General features: G+C 43.3%; 1 protein-coding gene across 1 annotated transcript; it reads right to left on the bottom strand.

Annotated features, from left to right (window-relative positions):
• Positions 1 to 3,406: 3,406 nt before the first annotated feature.
• slc27a6 (solute carrier family 27 member 6) lies at positions 3,407 to 24,679 on the bottom strand. Its single transcript, XM_080755361.1, has 12 exons — positions 24,109 to 24,679; positions 22,355 to 22,587; positions 21,614 to 21,823; positions 20,098 to 20,256; positions 14,565 to 14,689; positions 11,719 to 11,913; positions 9,211 to 9,301; positions 7,478 to 7,676; positions 6,253 to 6,350; positions 5,703 to 5,833; positions 4,830 to 5,470; positions 3,407 to 4,770 (listed from the first exon to the last, which is right to left on the bottom strand). Exons 1-11 carry the CDS (start codon positions 24,357 to 24,359, stop codon positions 5,294 to 5,296), a joined length of 1,869 nt encoding a protein of 622 aa, XP_080611487.1. The 5' UTR covers positions 24,360 to 24,679; the 3' UTR covers positions 3,407 to 4,770; positions 4,830 to 5,293.
• Between the last annotated feature and the right edge of the window lie 320 nt (positions 24,680 to 24,999).

Raw genomic sequence — 24,999 nt, 5'->3', positions numbered from 1 at the left:
TCACGATTCTCCCAAAATGTGGCTGTTAGCCACTGTACTAGTAGTCAAATTGTTGGTTGAGGACTTCCGACTAAAGAGAGTTTTATTGTACTTATTAGTAAGACACAATTAAATCATTAATCGCAATTTATTTGAGTGACAATTAATCGTCCAGTAAAAATTTCATAATCATGACAGGCCTGAAGGGGGTTCCTACTTTGAGCAGTCTTCATCAGAAGCCTCCATAGGAAAACCGCCGGGTGGCCCAGGTCCAAAGCCACAGAGCACAGGAATCCATTGACAGCGAGAGACCTCAGATCAGATCTTGATCTATAAGGGCTCTAATCGGCTGAAGAAAGAAAGAAAGAAAAAAAGAATCACAGCATGTGAACCGAGTGGTGCAACACTCTCACTCTCTCTCTCTCTCTCTCTCTCTCTCTCTCTCTCATTAGCAGGCAACAGTGCAGCACTGTCTCTCTCTCTCTCTGTTTCTGCATGGCACAACAGCGCCCATACTGGTACTCATACTGGTGCTCATGAACACATACATAGGTGAGCACAAACATTGATGTTCCTTGGAGTGGTTGCACCACTCAAAATTTCAAGTGACTGAGAGCCAGACATATGTTGTATCCTTTCACAACATAGCCTACAGAGCCTATATCAAATAAAACTTTTATTTTTAGAGCACATTTAAAACAACAGAAGCTGACCATATCACTTACAGTAAAACAAAATATAATGTATCTGGGCACTTTGGCCCCCCGGGGACCCCCACACGGAGTCGCACCACTCACTTTGATTTTCATATCAAATCGGATTAGTATTATCACAAAACCGACCTTCAACCCTATACATTTGCCATTTGAAAATAGCGAATATACAAGATTGTATATGTGCTATTTTCGGCTATTTGCAATAGCAATACATTTTATATACAATAGTACTTTTTCCCAACGCTGGCCTCAAGCCAAACTGAATTCCCTGAGGTAAACAAACAAATCAGTAAAATGTAGGTAACAGAACTGGCTAACTTAGTAATGCCCATCATAAAGGCATTTCCAAATCGATTCCACTATATTTCACATGCTCAATTCATTCATTCACCAAATTATAACAAGACAAAACATGAAACAAATACAATCCAGGCCTGCATTAATTGCCCGTCTGTCTCAGCATCATTCACAATCAAGCAGAGCTCAATAATACAACATATTCATTCAACATCACACAACAGCGCTTCATCCTGATTAGTTGTTGCTAATAGGCTATACCAAGGAATATCAAAGTGAAATTACACGCAAGTCCATCAGTTCCTTAATGACATTAAGGATAAGCAGCTTAAAAGCTAATATAACACCTCAAACTCACCTCAGCGTGGTAGGATAATAAGGCAATTGGAGGCCTCTCTCCAGTCTCCACCTTAGAGTATACTCTAAGGTCTCCACCCGTTTCCCAAGGAGCTGGGGAACTCCTCATGACCTCACTTCCCATTCAGTTGTCACAGCCAGTGTTGCCATGCCTGCTTATTATAAGTAACTTTTGGCTTGGTTCCCACATTTTTTCCCGTCAAGGACCCCCAGTAAAGCATGCAATTGTCCACGGACCTCCATCTGAACTATAGCCCTAGGCCTAGAATGTCTCTGTTGTTACATGTTGTTACTTACATAAAGTGGAAAACACACAGCCCAGTTGCTTCTTTTGGCTTGTTTTCATAGACCTGGCTACTTGTTTCTGTTTGCAAAATCTGGCAAATGTAGCTTTTAGCGTAGGTTCAATAAGGAAGATCTTAACCATTCCATTCGGCCTTCGTCTTCAGTATCATAATAGTCTACGTCACTTCCGTTCCCACGCTGTCAAAGCTCGTTCATTCACAAAACCAAGCGAGCACTTTTCGCAGCAGCCAACCAGCGATTAGGCTCGTTCTTTAAAATGCCCTGTCTCTAACCTGTCATTCTCCTTTCAGCCAGCGACCAACCCACCTCCATCCCCAGCTCCACCTTGCTAAAATCCAGGAGCCAAAGGGGAAGTGGGCCTTGCATCTGCTCCACCACCACCAGCGTCTAGACTCCATGGGGGGTTCTTTCCCTTCAATTTCATATACCTGCTAAAATGCTCATGGAGTCTAATCGCCAAAATAATCTAGCAATAAATGTGTTATCCTGCCCGCTCCATGCTGCCAAAAGATTCCTTTTAATAAACATTATATCATATTGGTGTGATCTCTCCTTTATTGAACAGTGGTCACAGCAGCAACAGCAACCAATAAGGTTAATTGGCCCTTTTTGAAACTATTGCTCCTCACCACTCGACCTACACACTTCCACTTGGTTTGAGCATAGATATATAAATAATAGCGATGGCACTGGGATTCCCCTCCCATCCAGTGCGTCAGGTTAGTGCGCTCTATGATTTATATAAACCAAGTGGAAGTGTGTTGAGTGGCAAGGAGCTAGTTTAAAAAAGGGCAAGATATGCCATCTCCGGTTTACATCCCGTAATCCGTAGGATTTGTATACCATGACTATGACTCAGGATGAACTATCATTTCCTAAACCTAAAGGAAGGATAGATAAATAAAGAAACAAACAAATACGGGAACCAGATATAATCGTTAAGGAAAGTTTATAGGCATATATGTAAATTCATGCCTTCTAGGAAATGTGTGCCAACTAAATTATTTACACAGTGCACTTATAGGGCACTATTTTCGTCAGTGCTAAACCACTTATCCCTAAACTTCTTTGCCTTTTTTATTATTCTGAAAAACATTTTTTAATAGTTCATATAGCCGATCTACAAGCTCACCGCTAGGTTTGTCCCAATCCGATCACGTGAGCGGAAATAGGGGCCGATTTTCAAATGATCTGAATCGGACGGGAGAAAAAAAAACTTGATCGCTACTTGATCCCTACTCACGTCAACTGCCCTTGCCTATAGTATATCCATAGGCCTATCATGATATTAGAATGGATATTTGACTGTGATTTTGGATATTTTACTATTGTGATATGGCATAAGTGTTCTATAAAAATCAAATGATCGGAATCGGATTGGGAGAAAAATAAATAAACTTGATCGGGACCCTACTCACAACGTCAACTTCCCTTTGGGCAGCGGCACTGGTCCAGGGGTATAGGCGGAGTAGAGAGGGTACTGTATATGCCCGAATGGGAACCACAAGGTTCCCAGTTCGATCCCGGGCTCCCCCAGAGTTAATGTTGAAGTGACCTTGACAAGACTCTGAAACCCCGAATTGCTCCTGTGCAGGTTGGTGCCTTCACCCTTGCATGGTTTCCTCCACCATCGGTGTATGTGTGCACTGCAAACACAGCAGCAAGATTTGTGAGCTGCTGAAATGAAGGAGGATATCAAATGGAACACAACCACCCTAAAGACTACTAACCATTGTGTGTATTCCTGTGTATAGAAATAGATTTATTGGAGATTCTCCAATTTGGAAATAACTGGAATAATGCATTAAGCAGTAAAATATGTTTTTCTGACAGCTGAACAAGAAAGGTCCTGTAAAAAAAAAAGAATACAAATGTTTTGAAAAAGTTACTAGGCTGAAATGCCACCCAATAGTACTGTAGGAATGACCTAGTTATGTACTGTATAAAACGTCACATAAAACACTATCGGGTTAAGAAAAATATGAAAATGCACATTTACTTGACTACATATTCCTATATACACAAGGTTACATTATTTCCACCTGGTCCCACAATTGAGTCACAGGTATTATAAGTGTATTCCATACAAGCGCTGAGAAGTCTGATTCGTAAATTACTTTGTCAAGTCACTCGAGTGTGCGCCGGGGATAAACTCCTGTGAGATGGACTGCTGAGGTGGAGCGCAACGCATACCATCAGCATCCCAGCACTCGCCGCAAGACTTGCCACGCCCAAGCCACGCTAATCCTCCGCTGAATTGGTTGGAGGTGCCCGGCATCAAGGGGTCAAGAGGCAAGTGCTCTACCGACTGAGCTAAACCATCGGTGTGGACGTGCCATGCAGCCTAATGTGGGTGTGTCAGCAGCAATACCACTGACAGTGTGGATATGCAGAGACACGCATATCAACCACGTAAACCTATACATGTGTCATTTTAGAAATGCCAAATTGGCTATTCAGTAGATTATCAGTGCATTGTCAGAAGATCGTCAGTGAAATGTTAATTCTAGACAGATTCCCTGAATAGATAAGAGTTCCTCTGCTGGACACTTCTTTTCAGTAGCAAAGCAGTAGAATTAGAAAAGGAAAAGATCAGGAAAGCGTGAAGAGTTGGAATGGTACATTTGTATACTTCATTGACCAGAGTCCCCCAGGGATCTATAATAGGCCCTCTCTTTTTTTTTACCTCTCTACACCAAATCTATTAAAAGAATAGCATAGACTTGAGCTAGTAGTTCGGTTATTGTTGCCATTTGAAAACACAGATTAATTTGAAACATCAAGCTGAAGATAGTCCTCTGGTAAAACAAAAAACAAACTGAAACAAAAGTACAGAATTCAAATCCCGTGATTGAATTATTCTGGTAAGTTTGGTAACGTTTTAACGTTACCTATTAAACCCTAACCCTAAAGAAAACCCTAAAATAAAGCCCCTTAACCCATTAAAACTGGGACAGCGCCCGTGTCAGTTTAGATTTCAGTCATTTCAGTGTAACTTGTGCACAAGTTACTTTAGTTACAATTCTGTATTGCCTTATAGAAACGCTGCTAAACCATATAGATGCACTTTATACCTTGTACTCTGTTTCTTGTATGTAATGTGTTTATGCTTTGTCTCGTAGTGTTATGTGCTTCACTGCTTGCCTGTTTCATTTTTATGTTTTGTGTGCGGACTACGCGGATGAAACTTAGCATCTCTGCTAAATCCGGTGCATCTATTCTACATTGCATTTGTTCATAATGTCCATTAATATGCTTTGTCCCATCAAAATAAACAGAAAGTAAAAAGCTATTCGAAAAATAGCAGATCTACAAGCTCACAGCGTATGCACCGAGACGGGTCGTGAGTTTGTAGATAGCCTATTTCTGTTGCAGAGACATCAGTGTGGAAACTAAATAAGGCTTAAAAGGTTACTGGCTTTGTTTTGTCACTGTCCACAGACAGGTTCAACGCAACATGGATACAAGTTCCAAAAAACGAAGGCTTCCCGACACATTACGTGCTTTCAGTGCAAAAAAACCCATCCGGGCGGACCTTGGCAGCAGCACGCGTAACCATTACGAAGCCTGGCTGTGGGGCGTCCCGGGCCGTGGCCCGAGGCGAGCGTTCGTTATAACAGACATTGTCAAAGTGTTCGTTACAACTTCCTCTCTCCCGCCAGGATGCTCTGGTGCAAGGCGTGTGTGAGTGGGACGTAGCGCTTCTCCGAGGCGTCCAGGAAGTACAGCGGGTCCGTGACAGCGGACGGGTCAAAGCCGCTCTTCACCAGCTGAAACTTCTGCTGCTTGAAGGTGCCCGTTATCTCCATGTGTTCCTGCAATGAAACGTAAACACTGTTTACTAATAACAACCTAACTAGCACTTGCCATAGCCTCGACAACCAATGCAGGCGCATGCAAAGGCTAAAACATGTAATTTATTTAGCATATTATGTAGACATAGCATTCTGTAATGTTATAGTTTCATTGTACAGATATTCTACTGTTAGACGGATGTTCTTAGCTTGCTTATGATGCTTGATGACTATTTCTATGCATTTGATGTACCTGAATGCGTATGAAGATGGGACGGGCGTAGGCCGGCAGGTCGTTCGCCACATGATCGAATAGTTTCCTCCCGTCGAACGCATGACCTGCTCTTATGATGACAGCGGCCATGCCCGCCCTGCCTTCATTTCCTGTGGACCACGCACGCACGCACACACACACACGCACACGCACACGCACACACACACACACACACACACACACACACACACACACAGTATTTGTATTTTGACTTTGTCTATGCACACATGATATGGACAAACCCACACCTTGACATGAACACAGAGAATACACACATTTATCGAGTCTAGCGATATTGAATGGAAAAGTAATTAAACACCTCTTTCTCTTTTATCTTCTTAAAGTTGCTAAATGCAATGCACAAGTACTTAGTATTGATACGATACGTTTACTTATCCATATACTTTTGTTGAAATTAAAATTGATGCACCGATGCAGTTACTGTATCGTTACAACGCACGCATGCACGTGCACACACACACACACACACACACACACACACACACACACACACACACACACACAATACCTGGAATTTCCACACCGTAAACATTGACTTCCTGGATGAAGTCCACCAGACCCAGTGTTTCTGCCACCTCGGTGGTCGCCACGTTTTCACCTTTCCACCTGACAATCAGCCAATAGAAACACACAATTCAGTATGACCTTAATGCGGAATCAGTGACCCAGAGGCATGCATCAGGGCAAGATGCACTTCCTCGGCCCGGGCGGTTAGCTCAACCGTCTGGGCACCTAGGCTGCTGAGCCAGCCGGAAGGCATGCCGCGGATTCGACTCCCGATCCCGACGGCCTTTGCCGCGTGTCTTACCCCCATTTCCTGTCAGATTACTTTCATCCTATCAATAAAGTCAGAAAAAGCAGACATATATAAAGGCTAGATGGCTCAAGGCGGAGTCTCTGACGTAGTTCACCCGGCAGCCATCTTGCTTCGGGACTACAGTACAGTATGTTCAATGGCAGCTCAAACAAAAACAGTCATAACTCGCTGATGATTCAGGACGCTTATCTGCTTAATTTAGTTTTTTATATGAACGTCGTATAAAAGCATAAAAGTATGAAGATGTCTCTGATGTTTATAACAAACCAAACCGTTTGAAAATCGGTTGAAAATTGAGCAAGTTGTGGTTATTTAAAAGTACATGCCCCATAGACACAATGTTATGGTTATTTAAAAGTACATGCCCCATAGACACAATGTTATGCTGCCCCGAAGTAAGATGGCCGCCACGTAGCAACGCCGTTCTCCATTGGCCAGAGCGCGGGTGAGCCATCTAGCTTTCTTATATATACATCTATGAGAAAGAGCCCCCGCCAAAAAAGATGCACTTCCTCTCGTCTACCTGTAGCTGTGTTGATTCCATCGACTTAAAACTGACGAAAAATGTCCGTCGACTACCTTTTTTCACAGACGAAAACTAAATAAAAACTAAGCTATGATGACTAAAACTAAGACTAAATATATTGACAATTTTGTCAACAAATATAACTAAAATGTTAGGGAGGGACAAGTGGAGAAGACATCCAGTAGATTAGTAGAACTATAAAAGATTCTTATGTTTGGTCGCACTTGGGTGTTATTGGGTTGATACTAATTGGAATTTCATTAAAAAGTCTATATATATATATATATATATATATATATATATCCAAATTTGCTGTCAAAATTAACAATGCCCACCAGGAGGGCCCCTCTGTCCTTGAAGCAGATGAAGGATGCACTTCCCCTGGCCTACCTGTAGGTGTCTCCCACTCGGTCCTTGAAGCAGATGAAGTCGTCACAGTCCTCGGCCATCAGGTCGCCCGTATTGACGTAGGCGTCGCCCGTCACAAACACGTTCCTCATCAGCTTCCTCTCCGTCAGCACCTTGCTGCCGGCGTATCCGAAGAACGGGCTGGTGGCGCTCACTTTGGACAGCAGCAGTCCCGTCTCGCCTGGGGGACGGAGAAAAAAAATGTGGTATCAGATGCAAATCATGCAATCAATCTATAAACAACCAATATGTGTGCGCCCCAATGTATTAATGCCATGCCACTGCACAGCAAGTTAAAAGCTTCTTTATATATGAGTCAAATCTACACTGTAAAATCTGTGTCCATTTAACTCTGACAGTATAAACAAAATGACCCCATCACACCCTCTTATGGACATGAAGCATTGACTGAAGGTGGAAATGTACAAATTATACCAAGAGAGTAACTAAACGCTAGAAATGAGTCAAACAATGCAAAGACCACAATAGGCCAGTCAATCTACCGGTAAGCTAAAAAGGGGCATGACCAAAACATTGTTTGTTGTCATGATTTGTCACGATCCGAGTTGGCTTAAATTTGTCCACGGCTGTGATGAGGTCAGCACATTTGGGCAAGTGGCTATGGCCGTTTCTAGCCCAAGGACTGTTTTCCGTGCAAAGCTAATGCTTGCAATTGACTCAGAATCATGAATAACCCCTAGTTTGACATGTCACATGCTACTTAAAGCACAATTCGAATTTGAAATGTTTGCCAAGTTTGACAGGTTTTTAATGGTACCCCAAAGTTCAACCCCTGAATTTGCCATAATCCAAAATGTATATAATAATCAATTTTAATATGCTATTTGGATGATCCTAAGGATCATAAAAAACGATTTCTATTGCAATGTCTTTTGGGTCAAATGATTGACTGGCCTACAATGTCATTTCCGAGCTGCTACCCGTCGCACACAACGTTCACCAATCAATTGTCTTGTCTTGACGGAGCGTGACAAATTTTAGTAACAGCATTTCAGAACCGGAAGTGTAGTTTTAAGACTTTTAAGGCAGAACTAATTACATTTTCTCTAGAAACAGGCTTTATCAAATATGAATGAATATAATAAACGATAATAAACACCCTGACAGTAAAGCCTGGTTGACAAAGTTCTTATATGAGGTGATTTAAGATACTGCTGTGGGGATTTCAACACATTATGCTTATGTTGACGTATGATTGTATTGATACTGGTGAAGATGATCAAATAAACCAGTGGTTTTCAACCTTTTTCATATCAAGGCCAATTATATATTCAGCATTTAAGCCACACGGACCACCATTATTTTTATGAGATTTAGCTTCTCAGACCCAAGATTTAGAATACCTTGTTGTCGTTGAAAACAATTTTGTCCACAATTCCATGCTGTATTGATATACCATAGGCGAGACAACAGGCAAGCATTGATCAAAAATAACAATTCATCTACATTCTCTAATTATGTAGACTTCTTGTAAATTACGGTATGTAATGCAGATATTTAACAATTTTACAGATTTAATTTTACACTGTCAAGAGTTACGGACCTAGGCTATATTACAAACTCTCCTTCATTTAGTTGGGGACCCCCTCAAGGACCACTGGTGGTCCCTGGACCACTGGTTGAGAACCACTTAAATAAAAATAAACTATATGGTCCTGGAGTTACTTTGCCACCCTGCTGGTGGGTGAGCTTACCCTTGTTGACTCGCAGACAGAAACCGTGGTGGTCCTTCACAGGCTCGTCCTTCACCATGTCATACTGCACCAGGTCATACTTGAACAGGAGCTGTCAACAACACAAGGAGAACAATAATATGCTTTTGAGTGAACATTCACATTTTCCCTCCCATTACTATAGGCGGGACAATAATGCGCAAAAAGAAACCCGGAAGTGCCCTCCATAGCCCCTCCGATCAAAGATTAGGGTTTTATAAGGTCCCAAAGATCGCAGTTTGCTTATGATTCTTGATGACTATATTTCTATGTATTTGATGTATTAAGATGTGTTGTTCTTGTTTACTGTAAATCACTCTGGATTAAGAGGGTCTGCTAAATGCCAACTGTAATGTTTCCCAAACATGGGGATGCAGACACATTGTTATGGGTCCCTTTATCTTTTGTTTCCTACAAAATATATGATTATTATCAACTATTCAATTATTCATTATTCAAAAAACTTTCCTAAAACACTGACATGTATTTCTACCACTGAGCAGGAACAGTCGAATTTGACCTTCAGGCAGCAGTACCTCTTGTCGACCAGTAGGTGTCCTACCCAACCACCCAAGTTCCACCTCCAAGCACCACCACAGTAGGCTTATGGCTTATTAGCCAGGCCACCACCACAGCTGTGTGAGAACCACTGATTTATAGAAGTGCTTTTGTGTGTGAGTGTGTGTGTGTGTGTGTGTGTGTGTGTGTGTGTGTGTGTGTGTGTGTGTGTGTGTGTGTGTGTGTGTGTGTGTGTGTGTGTGTGTGTGTTTAATTGAGGAGCACTCTTATCATCATCATCATCCATCACATTCCGTGCTCAGCCAATTAAATCATCCCGAATGTCATTCCGGCCAATCACTTTTTGTGTCACTTTTCCTGCCCTCACTTAATATGTACTTTGCTCAACCAATCAAATCATCGCTACGGGGTGATCAGCCAATCATCAGCCAATGTTTTTCTTCACACAGACCCACTAAACTGGGCATAGGAACTTAATGCAAGAAGGTGCCCATGCTGTGCCATGTCCAAATGTTCAGACGAGGAAAGGAGTTTTGGTGAGAATATAATCAAATTACCATAAAGGAGGTGAAGATGATTTAAGTGCCTTGTGTTTTGCCTGATCAGTGAAACGGTAAACAGATTAAATGTTAATGCTCTTATAACCTTACAGCAGCTTTGGTGGATTAGCAGCATACCCAGCATACTACTAGGCATACCCATGCCTACCTACCCATGCCTGTGTGTGTGTGTGTGTGTGTGTGTGTGTGTGTGTGTGTGTGTGTGTGTGTGTGTGTGTGTGTGTGTGTGTGTGTGTCCGTGCGTGTGGACAGATTGTTGACCCATGCCTGTGTGACCTGTGTCTGTGACCCATCGACCTGGATAATACATCTTGTTATTCTTAGTAAATAAACCGACCACCACCACCGCTCCCCCCACCTGCTTAAGATCAAAATAAAGTAGCCACATGCTCACGCTCAGAGGGACTTGACGGCCAGGTCACTGACACTCCCTAGCACTGTTCATTTTGTTGACTATAAGACTAAAAGACGAATCTTTTGGTATTTAGTCGACTAAGACTATAGTAACATTAAATTATTACTAAATAGGGACTAAAACTAAATGGTGTGCTCAAATGACTGAGACTAAATAAGAATTTGCTGTCAAAATTTACACTTCTCCCAGTACAACTGGGGACCCCCCAAAATAATCATATTTGAGCTACAGTAGGTATCCCCCTAAAAAAATCATATTTGAACTGGGGAGTTCCCACTCCCCAGTTCCCCCCACCCTGACAAGCATGTGGAATGTAGGAGTTGAGGCATTGCATTTAGTTTGACAATTTGTTTGACAAATGTTCGACAGTTTTTATAGTATAATTTGTTGATGACTTTTCATTCCGAAATGGTAATTTTTGCTTTCTTTCAACTATTAAAAATGTCTTAAAACTCCTCAAATTGTCACTCCACTGTCTTCTGGAGACCCCCCCAAAATATGTGGGGGACACCCCTTGGGGTCCCGACCCACAGGTTGAGAACCACTGGTGTAAAGTAACTAAGAATCACACTTTATTTTATTTAGCCAAACATTAAAAGTCCATAGACCTGGCTGCCACATGACGTAATTTATGAAAGCCAAACGGTTGGAGGCGCTAGCGCCCCTACCTCAAAAAAGACTCGCCTTGGAGCGGCCCTACTGGCCAAAGCTGGAGCTGCAAGCAGGGTTTTTTTTGCCCGTGCATGTAGCATGAGTAAGCCCCGCGCAGTTGGGGTTTAACACAGAGCACTAAGCCCCGCGCAGTTGGGGTTTAACACAGAGCACTTTTAGCGCTTCCGCATTTTGCCAACCAAATGTTGGTGGTCACATCAAAAAATGTGGAAGTAGAGCGTTCTTCTGGGTCCCTCAAAAACGCCACTGAGCAACTTCCATTGAAATGAACAGTGGGGGCGGGGCTGTCCACTCTCTAGACTATATACAACTCTATGCACTCACCCTATAGATGGCGTTGGAGCGGCCCACGGCGCCGATGCGTCCCGTGTGGTTCATGAAGCACAGGTTGCCCTCGGTGGAGCCGTACACCTCGCACATCCGCACCTCCCCGAAGCGCGCATGGAACCGCCGCCACACGTCGGGCCGGAGGCCGTTGCCCACGCCCATCCACACGCTGTGATGGCGCTCCCCATCAGCCTGCGTGGAGAGAGAGAGAGAGAGAGAGAGCATTTATAGCAGTGGTTTTCATACCTTTTTCACATCAAGGTCCATTATTAGAATGTTGTTGTTGTTGGATAAGATTTTGTCCACAATGCCATGCTGTATAGAGCGTTGCAGTCCCTCCCCCTTTCAGAACAACGAGTGGCCCAGGAAATGAATCGCAATGCATTTTGACCATAGGCATTTCTTAAATTATTTATTTAAAGACCTTTTAAGCGTCGTACGAAGCCAACTCTTGTCGTGACAAATCATGACAGCACAATATTTTGGACCAAACAAATAATTACAAAGAAGAAAAACAACAAAAAAAGTGTTGTAACCTGACGTTTTTTTCTACTTTCGAATTCTTTGTTTGGTCCAAAATATTGTGTGTGTTGTCATGATTTGTCACGACAAGAGTTGGCTTCGTACGACGCTTAAAAAGTCTTTAAATTAATAATTTAAGAAATGCCTATGGTCAAAATGCATTGCGATTCATTTCCTGGGCCACTCGTTCTGAAAGGGGGAGGGACTGCGACGCTCTATAGACGTAGGAGATAACAGGCGTTGATCAAAATAGCAATTATTTTGCTAATTTCTTGCCACATGGCTGAGTAGGGTTGGAGACACCACACCTCTCAGCCATTATAAAATACATGGTAACCCGAGACCTCTTGTGGCTTATTGCTGTACTAATAATGACATATGACCATTAATATTATTAATGGTACATAGATATGTAAATCTTTCCCCCAAAGATACAGTATGTCATGAGGAAAACTTGAGAGAATAGCTGTTTTAAATGGTTGGCTTGTGAAATAATGTTCAGATTGTGAGTATTTCATATTTACTTGTTTGTGGTGCTTGTTCATTGTATCATAGAGGGTGCATGCGCATGCATAAAGTAAAATGAGTTTAACAGCGTTTAATGCAATCCGTTTTTTGCCACTTCCCGCACAACTTTCGGGTATGATGTTGATGTCACACGCATACCCTCTATTGAAGTTAAATGCTCTTTTCATATATTGAAGTTTAATATAAATACAATTAATTAATTAGTGATTTATGTTTATTTATACATAAATGTGCTTATTGTAAGATGTACTCTAATAGAAACTTGAATCAAGTCAAAGTAACCAGTGGTGTGTGTAGGACTTGTCCCTAAAAAACCTGATCGTCTGGGGCTCTACTTTTGGTGACGTAATTGTGGGGCCTGCCTGTTTACACAAACAAACGAGTTTCCCGCAGTGAACGACTGTCAGAAAGCACGCCTTTCTCCGGGTTAACACGGTGAATGGGAGTGAAGAGGAATGCCATGCGTAGACGCGACTGACAGACTGCCACCGTCAAAGACGGCCTGTGTTAAGTCTGAACAAAGAGCGCTTTTGACCGTGCCATATTCACACTGAATCACACACACACACACACACACACACACACACACACACACACACACACACACACACACACACACACACAGTCCCACTGTGTAGCTGGCTGACACTGTACATCGTAAATTCATGCCCATACTTCATCATAGTGTTGCAAATATAGCCAATCTACAAACTCAGAATGCGTTGCATGCAATGCGTTATGAGCTTGCAGATCGGCTAGATTAACCTTTTTCCTTTCTTTTCTTTTTTAATAATAAAAAAAAACTGTTTTGGACATACAAGCTTCCCCCCTCCAGAGCAGAGATATATTTTAATCCATTCATGGATGATGGCTGATATGGCCACATTACTGCAAATAGATGAAACATGATCTATGTACTGTAGCACATGCATAACTCGGTCAAGTGCAGATGTTATATTTTGTATTTTATCTGGCTTTTTACTTCTTTTGTCTTTGTCTTACTAATCTCGTACACTGTGTATCTGGCTCCACTAAGCTGTGGAGTTTGCATGTTCTCCCCGTGTCTCCTAGGGTAGGTACGTTCACACAAAAACATGCAGTAATCATGCAGTAATCCTGGTCTCTATACTGCCTCCCTTTGGCGCTGTCTGTCTGTCTGTCTGTCTGTCTGTCTGTCTGACTGTCTGACTGACTGTCTGTCTGTCTGTCTGACTGTCTGTCTGCACGCGCACACACACACGCACACACTCCAATAACTCTCTCTGATATACTGGGTATGTGCATGCATAAAGTTAGTGGCAAATCGCAAAGTGAGTTTAACGTTGTTTAACGTCATTTCATGCAATCAGGTTTTTCTGTTTGGATGCATGTGCTGTCAAGGCCAGAATGTAGCATAAGTAGGCATGCTGCATTCCCGCATAACTTCCGGGTGTGAGGATGATGTCACACGCATAGCCTCTATAGAAAGAACGCTGTTCTAGAGAGAGAGAGAGAGAGAGAGAGAGAGAGAGAGAGAGAGAGAGAGAGAGAGAGAGAGAGAGAGAGAGAAAAGAGAGAGAGAGAGAGAGAGAGAGAGAGAGAGAGAGAGAGAGAGAGAGAGAAGAGAGAAGATAGAGAAGAGAGAGAAGAGAGAGAGGGAAGAGAGAGAGAGATGGAGAGAGAGAGAGAGATGGAGAGAGAGAGAGATGGAGAAAGATGGTGAACTGAGGTCAATCAGGAGGATTTAGTAGTATATTGCGTGCGTGTGTGCGTGCATGCGTGCGTGCATGCCATGTGTGCATGCGTTACATTACCGTGGGCTGGTTGCAGAGGTAGCGGCACAGTTCCCCGATGTACTGAAAGATTGTCACGTTGTGTTTCCTGCAGTCGTTCCAGAACTGCGAGGCAGAGAACTTCTTCTTGAGGACGCACGTCCCGCCTGGAATGACACAGCAAACCAAACGCAGCACATTCAGACACATTCAGCATGGAATGACACAGCAAACCAAACGCAGCACATTCAGACACAATCAGCATGGAATGACACAGCAAACCAGACCCAACACATTCAGTCACGTCCCACTTGGAATGACACAGCAAACTGAGCTGATCTAAAAGCTTGTAGATCTGCTATTTCTGCCATTTTTGAAAAATGCATGGGCAACGAATGACGATCTCAAATAATTGCGATTAGGCGATTATGTAAAAATTGTGACAGGCCTAACAGTCACACTGGAATGATAGCCTCATAATCTTCAGCTTTTAACCATAGATACAAAAATATATAGATGTCTCATTGGTCGCTGCAGTTCGTTGGAGCGACCTGTCTCTAGCGGGAGGAGGGAGTCAAGCTGAAGTGCTGAACTTAAGGCATGCTGCGTTGCTGCCACTCAAGTGACTACTGGCCAATCACAGCACGTCTTTTCCGGAACTTCCGTTGACATTGCCAAAGCAAGTGCCGCTGGGAAAGAGGGAGTCACGCCTCTGATTGACCTACCGAACGTCCCCTTCCATTACATACCCTCTGATTGACCTACCGAACGTCCCCTTCCATTACAGACCCTCTGATTGACCTACCGAACGTCCCCTTCCATTACATACCCTCTGATTGACCTACCGAACGTCCCCTTCCATTACAGACCCTCTGATTGACCTACCGAACGTCCCCTTCCATTACAGACCCTCTGATTGACCTACCGAACGTCCCCTTCCATTACATACCCTCTGATTGACCTACCGAACGTCCCCTTCCATTACATACCCTCTGATTGACCTACCGAACGTCCCCTTCCATTACAGACCCTCTGATCATCCAAAGCGCATCACACAAGCAGACGGTACAGCTCAGGCGTCGTGCCGCACTGTGCTTTCGGGTGGAGGACGCAGCGCAAATATGACTGTAAATAAAAGCACAGATAAGGCTATTGGAGATCACACAATGTCCTCCTTTAGAGGTAACGTCCTAGTGTCCACACGCAATGTTTATCACAGACATAGATGGACGTTGTCCCGTCAACTCTAGATACATAGATAGACCTTTTATTGATCCAGTGAGAGGAAACTCAGCCGTCATAGGAGTATGAAAAATAGGACCGGACGGTGCAGATAGGAGTATTAAACATAGGACAGATAGCGGTACAGAAATACTGAAACTTAAATAATGAGAAACATTAATGAAAAATACGATGGCGTAAACGGGTAGTAACATATTAAAGGATTACAATTTTCTATTTTACAATTACAAGTTAGTTTAAATGGCCACTTCACCCCTTTTGCAACCAGATCTTATTTTAATGAGCACACAAGAAACGTTTTTGGATATGTTAGTGCATGACGCCATGTTCATGACCAAAGTTTGTGGTCACACTTCCTTCCTGGACTACAAGTCACACCTCCAAACAGCCTCCCCCTAGTCAAACACACAGACTTCATTATATTTCTGGCCATAGGGTGCAACTGTTATGTATTACAAATACTATTAACATGAAGTGCAGTTTCTTCCAGCAGTGAAATGTCCCTTTAAGGTAGCACTTGACCGGCAGCGTCCATATTCTGGGTAGATGGTTCACCAAAGATAGCAGATAGCTCCCAACATGTGAGCACAGAACAGATTTTATGTGGATAGAAAAAGAACGGTACGGTGCGACTGAGGTCCGTTTTAGAAACTGTAGAGCGTCTAAGTCTAAGTGGTTAAACTGAAGTAATATTGATACATTGATCAAAATATTATCAAAGTATTCTACGGAGTCAGCCGGGGTGCGACCTGCCTTTTCCTCCCAATACTTTCACTGGCGAGTGACGTCAGTGGGTTTTGTAATAATAATTACAAAAAAAATAATAATAACCAAAATCTACAAAGTAACTAATGTTTTCATATAAATGTAGTGGAGTACAATATCTGGATCCGAGATGTAGTGAAGTAGAAGTAAAAGTATTGGAAATTGGAAATACTCAAGTAAAGTTCAAAATTGTACTTACTGTAAGTACAGTACTTAAGTTATGTACTTAGTTACTTTCCACCACGGTCATTAATCTCACAGAATCTGGCAACACTGGCGTGCTTGTGCATGTGTATGTGTGTGCATGTGTATGTGTGTGCATGTGTATGTGTGTGCATGTGTGCGTGCGTGCAGCGCTGCTTGAACAACAAGCCAACTGTGCAGTGTACACGTGTGGTTGTGCACGTCCTCGCTCATTAAGCCCTTAATGGTGAGACACAGGGTCCAGTGAGGCCAAGCTCTTTGTTCATCATCACATCATACGTTCTGGAGGAACACAGGGCTCTGTCAAAGGACCGCTCTGTTTTCCTAACCCGTTGACATGTACACTCACAAAAAATGACTATTATGTAATCGGGTGCTTTTCAACCCTTTTCATATTGATGTCCATTGTTTATTCTGCATTTGAGCCGAATCAGCTGAGAGGCTAAAGCCTCTCAGACCCAAGACTTATTTTGTTGTCATTGGATAAGATTTTGTCCACAACTTGGATAAGATTTTGTCCACACGACTTATTGTACATTAAGTAATCCAGATGTTTAACTCTTGACCCTTACGGGTCCATTTGAACAGCCTGCCAGAGCATGTAGTTGACTCCATCACAGACAATGGAACAGCCTGCCAGAGCATGTAGTTGACTCCATCACAGACAATGGAACAGCCTACCAGAGCATGTAGTTGACTCCATCACAGACAATGGAACAGCCTGCCAGAGCATGTAGTTGACTCCATCACAGACAATGGAACAGCCTGCCAGAGCATGTAATTGACTCCATCAGACAATGGAACAGCCTACCAGAACATGTAATTGACTCCATCACAGACAATGGAACAGCCTACCAGAGCATGTAGTTGATTCCATCACAGACAATGGAACAGCCTACCAGAGCATGTAGTTGACTCCATCACAGACAATGGAACAGCCTACCAGAACATGTAGTTGATTCCATCACAGACAATGGAACAGCCTGCCAGAGCATGTAGTTGATTCCATCACAGACAATGGAACAGCCTACCAGAGCATGTAATTGACTCCATCACAGACAATGGAACAGCCTACCAGAACATGTAATTGACTCCATCACAGACAATGGAACAGCCTACCAGAACATGTAATTGACTCCATCACAGACAATGGAACAGCCTACCAGAGCATGTAGTTGACTCCATCACAGACAATGGAACAGCCTACCAGAGCATGTAATTGACTCCATCACAGACAATGGAACAGCCTACCAGAGCATGTAATTGACTCCATCACAGACAATGGAACAGCCTACCAGAGCATGTAGTTGACTCCATCACAGACAATGGAACAGCCTACCAGAGCATGTAGTTGACTCCATCACAGACAATGGCCTTCAAGCCTTTAAACACAGAGTTCAGACATCTCCTGACCACCCCGCCCCCTCACACTGACTGTTGAGCTGCACTGAACCGTATGAACTGCAATTGATGCAATCCTGTGGAATTGCGAGTGTGGTTGCCTATATCTATAGGAATATTGTTCAATTAGAAGAGTTGAGTTGGGTATGTCACCCTTAATGCGTACGGCCGCACGCATTAAGTCAATGGCAAATCGAGTGGCAAAGTGAGTTTAACATCGTGTAACGTTGTTCTTTTTGCCACGCATAACTTCTGGGTATGATGATGATGTAACTCGCATACCAGCTATACTGTTCAATCAGATGTGGGCAAAGCCTCCAAAAGCCTTGGGAAAAGTTCAGAATCGCTGGCCAACCGGAGGGGAGAATAGAGAGTTATTGCACGATTTAAACATTTTTAAATGTTTTCACAGATTTAAGTGCAATAACAATAGTCTGCTTGCCTAAAGGCAACCACACTAATAAATAAACAGACAGACAGACAGACAGACAGACAGACAGACAGACAGACAGACAGACAGACAGACAGACAGACAGACAGACAGACAGACAGACAGACAGACAGACAGACAGACAGACAGACAGACAGACAGACAGACAGACAGACAGACAGACGGACAGACAGACAGACAGACAGACAAATGTTCCAAGCAGCCCTGTCATTGCATTGATTACACATGCAGGGTAGGGTGACCAGTGACCACTGACATCAAAGACCGGCCAAGTACCATGATAATGGATGTACTCCATGCATGTACTAACCAGTGCTGGACAGACAGTAAGTACAAACTAGCATTTACGTTCAGAAATTAATGCCGGTCTGTCCAGTCACTGCCATAATGTACTGTCAGGACCTGTGTCTTATTCAAGGGGCAAACTGAGGTTAAAAAGCCTCAGTCTGTGACTTCTTCACCTGGTTGGCAGTATGTAGAATATGACTTAAACATAATTTTACATATTGCAATAATTCTTCCGGAATCAGCACTAGTGTGTGGACAGCTTCCCTTTGTGCCGTTTCACAAATCACACATCAGGACTTGGTCAGGCAAACATTTTCAGTGGTGGGAAAGATTGTATCAGTGTTGATTTTTACAGCAACTTTTTATGTTGTTTAAGTCATATTTTAGTCACCTGAAATGTTTTAGTGTCAGTCTAGTTTTAGTCGACTAAATATCATAAGATTTTAGTCGATTAAATGTACAGTTGCTTTTGTCGACTAAGACTGAGACTTTATTTTGGCTGCCCTTGATGGAGGGCAGCATGCTGAAAATAGCAGATCTGCAAGTGCTGCGCCATGTTATTTTCAGCACGCAACAACTGAGCGCTACCAAACATAAAATGTCTTTTAGTTCTACTGGATCGCCATCCCTAACATTTCAGTCTAGTTTGTAACTATTTGTTGACGAAATTGTCAATATATTTAGTCATAGTTTTAGTCATCATAGCTTACTGTACTTTATATTTCGTTTTCATGTAGCTTTCCTCAGTGAAAAAAGGTAGTCGACGAGCATTTTTCTAATAGTTCTAGTCGAGGAAATCAACACTGCGACCGCATCACCGTATGGAGTAAGGTTGTTTCTTTTGGGCCTACCCAGCTCGATGGTTCCTGTATCACCCTGTATATGGACTGTATCACCCTGTATGGACTGTATCACCGTATGGAGTAAGGTTGTTTCTTTTGGGACTACCCAGCTTGATGGTTCCTGTATCACCCTGTATATGGACCGCATCACCGTATGGAGTAAGGTTGTTTCTTTTGGGCCTACCCAGCTCGATGGTCCCTGTATCACCCTGTATATGGACTGTATCACCCTGTATATGGACTGTATCACCGTATGGAGTAAGGTTGTTTATTTTGGGCCTACCCAGCTCGATGGTCCCTGTAACACCCTGTATATGGACTGTATCACCCTGTATATGGACCGCATCACCGTATGGAGTAAGGTTGTTTATTTTGGGCCTACCCAGCTCGATGGTCCCTCCGATGCCGATCATGGATGCAGCACTGTGGTACAGAGGCAGGGGGATGTACACCACGTCCTTCTCTGTGGCTCCGAACGCCCAGAAGCCCGCCGCCGCCTTCAGGGTCTGCAGGTGGGTGATGACCGCCGCCTTAGGGAGGCCTAGGATAGGGACACGAGTGTTGCCAGGTTTTGTGTGACAAATATAAACGCAGACACCACAACACATAAAGATGATGGATGATTATTTATTTAGACTTCTATCGCGACCTGGCTACACCGGGAGGCTGGCAGAACCTTCTCTAAAAGAGCCAGGACAACACACTTGCCATAGCAGTTTCCCTAGCCTCGACAACCTTACAGGCGTATGCAAAGTCTCAACTTATGTAATTCAAATAGCATGTTATGTAGATATATCACTCTATACTCATAGTTTCATGAGTATATGAGTTTCATTGTATATGAATAGATTTATTGTATATGAATAGGTTCTTAGTTTGCTTATGATTCTTGATGAATAGCTATTTATATGAATTTGATCTATTAGCATGTGTTGTTGGTGCTTACTGAAAGTGGCTCTGAAATAAGAGCGTCTGCTGAATGCCTAAATTGTAATTGTAAACTTGTACACACAACTCAACCTCCCACCGTGTTGATTTTGACAGCAAATTTTGATTTAGCTTTAGTCATAGTCTGTTGAATAGAATTCCATTTATGTTTTAGTCATATTTTACCGTAGTAATCTGTTTTTTTTTAGTTTTAGTCAATTCATAGGGTTGAAGTGGTTAATTCATGCTTAGTAATAATAATAAATATCTACAAAGTAACTATACGTTTTCAAACAAGTAGAATAAGATCAGGTCACATTGCGACGCATTGTGATTGTAGCTTGTATATCTGCTATTTCCAAAAGATTTGTATACATTTGAAAACATTCTGCATAATAAGTACTTTTACTTTTCATACTTTAAGTACGTTTTGATGTCAATACTTTAGTACTTTTACCTTCTAAATCCTGACATATGTTTTCTGACAAACAAAAATTATTATATTATTATAATTATTAAAAACCTACACACAAAGCTGTGCATAGGAGGGGCTAGCGCCCCTCAGAAACGTGAATACTAACCCTAACTCACCACTGAAGATGTTTCTGGGTTACCTACCGGTGGTCCTGGAGGTGAAGGTGTTTCTGGGTTACCTACCGGTGGTCCTGGAGGTGAAGGTGTTTCTGGGTTACCTACCGGTGGTCCTGGAGGTGAAGGTGTTTCTGGGTTACCTACCGGTGGTCCTGGAGGTGAAGGTGTTTCTGAGTTAACTACCGGTGGTCCTGGAGGTGAAGGTGTTTCTGGGTTACCTACCGGTGGTCCTGGAGGTGAAGGTGTTTCTGGGTTACCTACCGGTGGTCCTGGAGGTGAAGGTGTTTCTGGGTTACCTACCTATGTGGTCCTGGAGGTGAAGGTGTTTCTGGGTTACCTACCGGTGGTCCTGGATGTGAAGGTGTTTCTGGGTTACCTACCGGTGGTCCCGGAGGTGAAGATGTAAAGGGTGTGGGCCTTAAGGGAGGTGGCGTGGCGCAGCTGCGCAGGGATGGGCCGGGCCGACGCGGCGTCCATCTTGTCCAGCAGCGTGAGCACGTGGGCAGAGTCAGTGCCCCGCGTCATGGACCACACCTGGATGTTGTCCTCCTGCAGGCTGGGCAGGATGTCCTCTAGAGAGGACACCAGGTCTAGAGGGACGGGCACACGCACACACATACACGCACAAATGCGCACAAGCATGCACACACACACACACACACACACACATGCACACACACACACACACACACACACACACAAGGCTCTTTCAATGCCTTTATACGCTCGCCCACGTGTTACAAACGCCTGCACCGTGCACCAACGCATGATACGCTGTGTGCTTCCCCACTGACTTAAAGCGGTCATGTCTATGCTTTTGCGACTACACAATCACATAGTTCCACACAAACCTGCGCACGTCCACCAGCGCCCTGTTTTAGTTTTAGGCATAGTTTATGTTTAGGCATAGTTTTACTGAGGTTAGGCAGAGTTGCAGGGGGAAACTTCCCCCCTGTCAGGTGAAAAGAAGCAGCTTGGACTCCTCATGCATTGAAGGAAACATGAGGTCAGCCCGTTGCTTTTCCCAGGAAGCGTAGACAATTGACACTGGGTGAAAAAAATGGGTTACAAAAATCATGGGATAATAAATAAAAAAAAAGAGAGAACCAACAAGTACGCACCTGCTCCGACCACCAGCGAGGTGGCTCCGCAGCAGTGGAAGCAGTGCAGCAGAGCCCTGGACCTGACGTTGGTGTTGAGGAAGGCCACGGAGCAGCCCAGCTTCCACAGGCCCAGCCACACGGCCACGAAGTCCGGCTCGTTGCTCATCAGCAGTGCCACGGTGGCGCCCCGCTGCACCGCCGCCGCCGACAGGAACACGTTGGCCACGCGGTTGCTGCGCTCATCCACGTCCCTGTGTCGACCGGTGGGCAAAATATGTCTTTTTTACTCAACCCTAGAACACTAAACCCAACTATGATGTCACTGAGCATCATGAAGCTACTCAGACATCATCAATGTTATATAATGATGTCTTATCCGTTTACAAACTAATGCCCAGTGGTCAATGTCCAATATCCTCCTGAACTTTGGCCCATGCCATATAGGTCATTCATATTGTCACCTTACTCTTCAGTCTTCATATCGTCATTTCTCCATTTTACTCTTAGCCTACTGCCTGTTTACCCCGGGTTGTTTTCCTTATCATCATTAATGTCATGTCACCATCCACGTGCCTAATCATCTCAGCCCTATATTATCCTTTATGTTATTTTATCATATTTATAATCTTATATTATGGATTTCCTGACGCTAGGTTCAGATTTAATATCTTATATCTTGTTGACTCCTTATTCAGTCTCCATGTTGTCTGCCTCCAGCCACAAACTTGCCATAATGAAAAGGGGCCAGAGTGAGTAGACAGACTTGGTGACAAATTATAATGAGCAAGGACCAATTATATTTAAGACCGGTTGAAAGTGTCCTTTAATGATTTTACATCCTTTAATGAAATTACATAATTGTCTCCACAAGGCCGAAGGCATGGGGAGAGAGTATGTTTTGCACTCTGTCCGTGTGTGTGTCCGTCCGTCCGTAACCAGCTAATCTCCGGCACCGTTGGCCCGATCCATGCCAAACTTTGTACACACAATCTCTAGATGCCAATGATGAACCTAGCCCCAAAGAATGGCCTGTTATAGCGCCACCAGGAGGCCGACTTTTGTAAAACACATTTTTTGCTATTACTCCTCCCCCAGATTTTGTCCAAAAATCCCGCAAAACGTTACACAGTATCTCTATAGTCATGCGCTCAAGAAGGATCTGTCCGATACTTCATATTCCATCCTAATTGGCCAACATTGGCTTTCAAAGTTTGCAGACTGGCCCTTTTTGAACAAAAAGCCTCAAATCATGAAAGCAGAGTGCAATTTACGTGAAATCTTTTACGCACTTTCCTACTGGGCTGAGGAATATATCCCACCATTTTCACATTGGCCTTGATGAATTAAAAATGTTCAACCTGAAAATTATGATTATGATGAATGCTGCTAAATGATAAGCTATTGTACTGCCAATTGTCTAAGACAAGACCCTGAACCTATATGTCTTCTTCACATTACATCCAGGACTTTATCATTATTGCATTGCAGTTTATTATTATAATGTATTATCATACTATATTATTATTATTACTACAATTTTATATTAGTTTTACTGTTTTTATAGCACAATTTTGCAGAATAAGTCGGTCCCAACAACATCTGCTTGTTGTAGCCTAGTGTTAAAGTTAGTGACATAGGAAGAAAAATAACAAAAAAAACAAATAACTTCATGATTCTGATGCAAATCAGAGCAGGGCGATATAACATCATGCATAAATAAACAAACCGGTGTGACAGTCACTCAATAACGCGCTTTGTTTTACAACTTTTACCGGTAGGTGTGCGTCTCGTCCCCGTAGATGATGAACGGCCGGTGGGGGATCCTGGCCGCCTGGAGCGCGAACTTGTCGGCCACTGTGGGCACGGAGCCGCGCATTCGGTAAAGCTCCAGCCGCACGCCGCGGCTCACCACCCGGCAGAGGAAGAGCGTGTCCCGCCACAGGTAAGGGAAACACAGCCTCTGCACCGCTACGAGCAGAGGCAGAGCCGCCGCTAACAGCCAGACCCACCAACCGACTACCATGGTGGCGGACTGGCGGTGATGATGCCCGCGAGAAGGGCCACCAAGCCGGCCAGAGTCAAGGAGCGATGGACGGAGAGACTCGCGGAGTCGGTCACACGCAGAGAGACAGTGAATACTCCTGTCTATCTTTCTGTGTGTGTAGGCTACTGTGTCTGTGTGTCTAACAAACTACTCTGAAAATCTACACACTTAGTCACTTACTACCACCAGTGTTGCCAGGCTTGGCTTTGCGAGAGAAACAAGCAACCATAGGTTATAGTGCACCAAACAGTGGGTCGGGTGTGGGTCGCGGTCGCGGACACATTTTTATGGGTCCCTTACTTTATTATTTTTATTTCCCACATTATTATTTATTATTATTTTTGAGTAGCCTAATATAAAAAGGCTATAGGCCTACCCTTTTCATGGCAGAAATGTTGTGGGTGAGTTTTATTTAGATGTTAACTATGCAGCACGTTCTCAGTCATTTTCATGAAGAAATCAAAGAAAAATCAAAGAAATTACATACATTACCCCTTATACCTAAACTTATTTGCCATTTTTTACTATTTTCTTTTTTTTATATATATATTTTTTATCCCACGATTTTGTAACCCATTTTTCACCCCTGTGTCAATCATCTACTGTGATCCTGGGCTCT

Source organism: Protomyctophum bolini, assembly GCF_963924005.1.
Source record: "Protomyctophum bolini genome assembly, chromosome: 22".
In the NCBI taxonomy this organism is placed as follows: domain Eukaryota; kingdom Metazoa; phylum Chordata; class Actinopteri; order Myctophiformes; family Myctophidae; genus Protomyctophum; species Protomyctophum bolini.
This window is presented reverse-complemented; position numbering and strand designations above follow the sequence as displayed.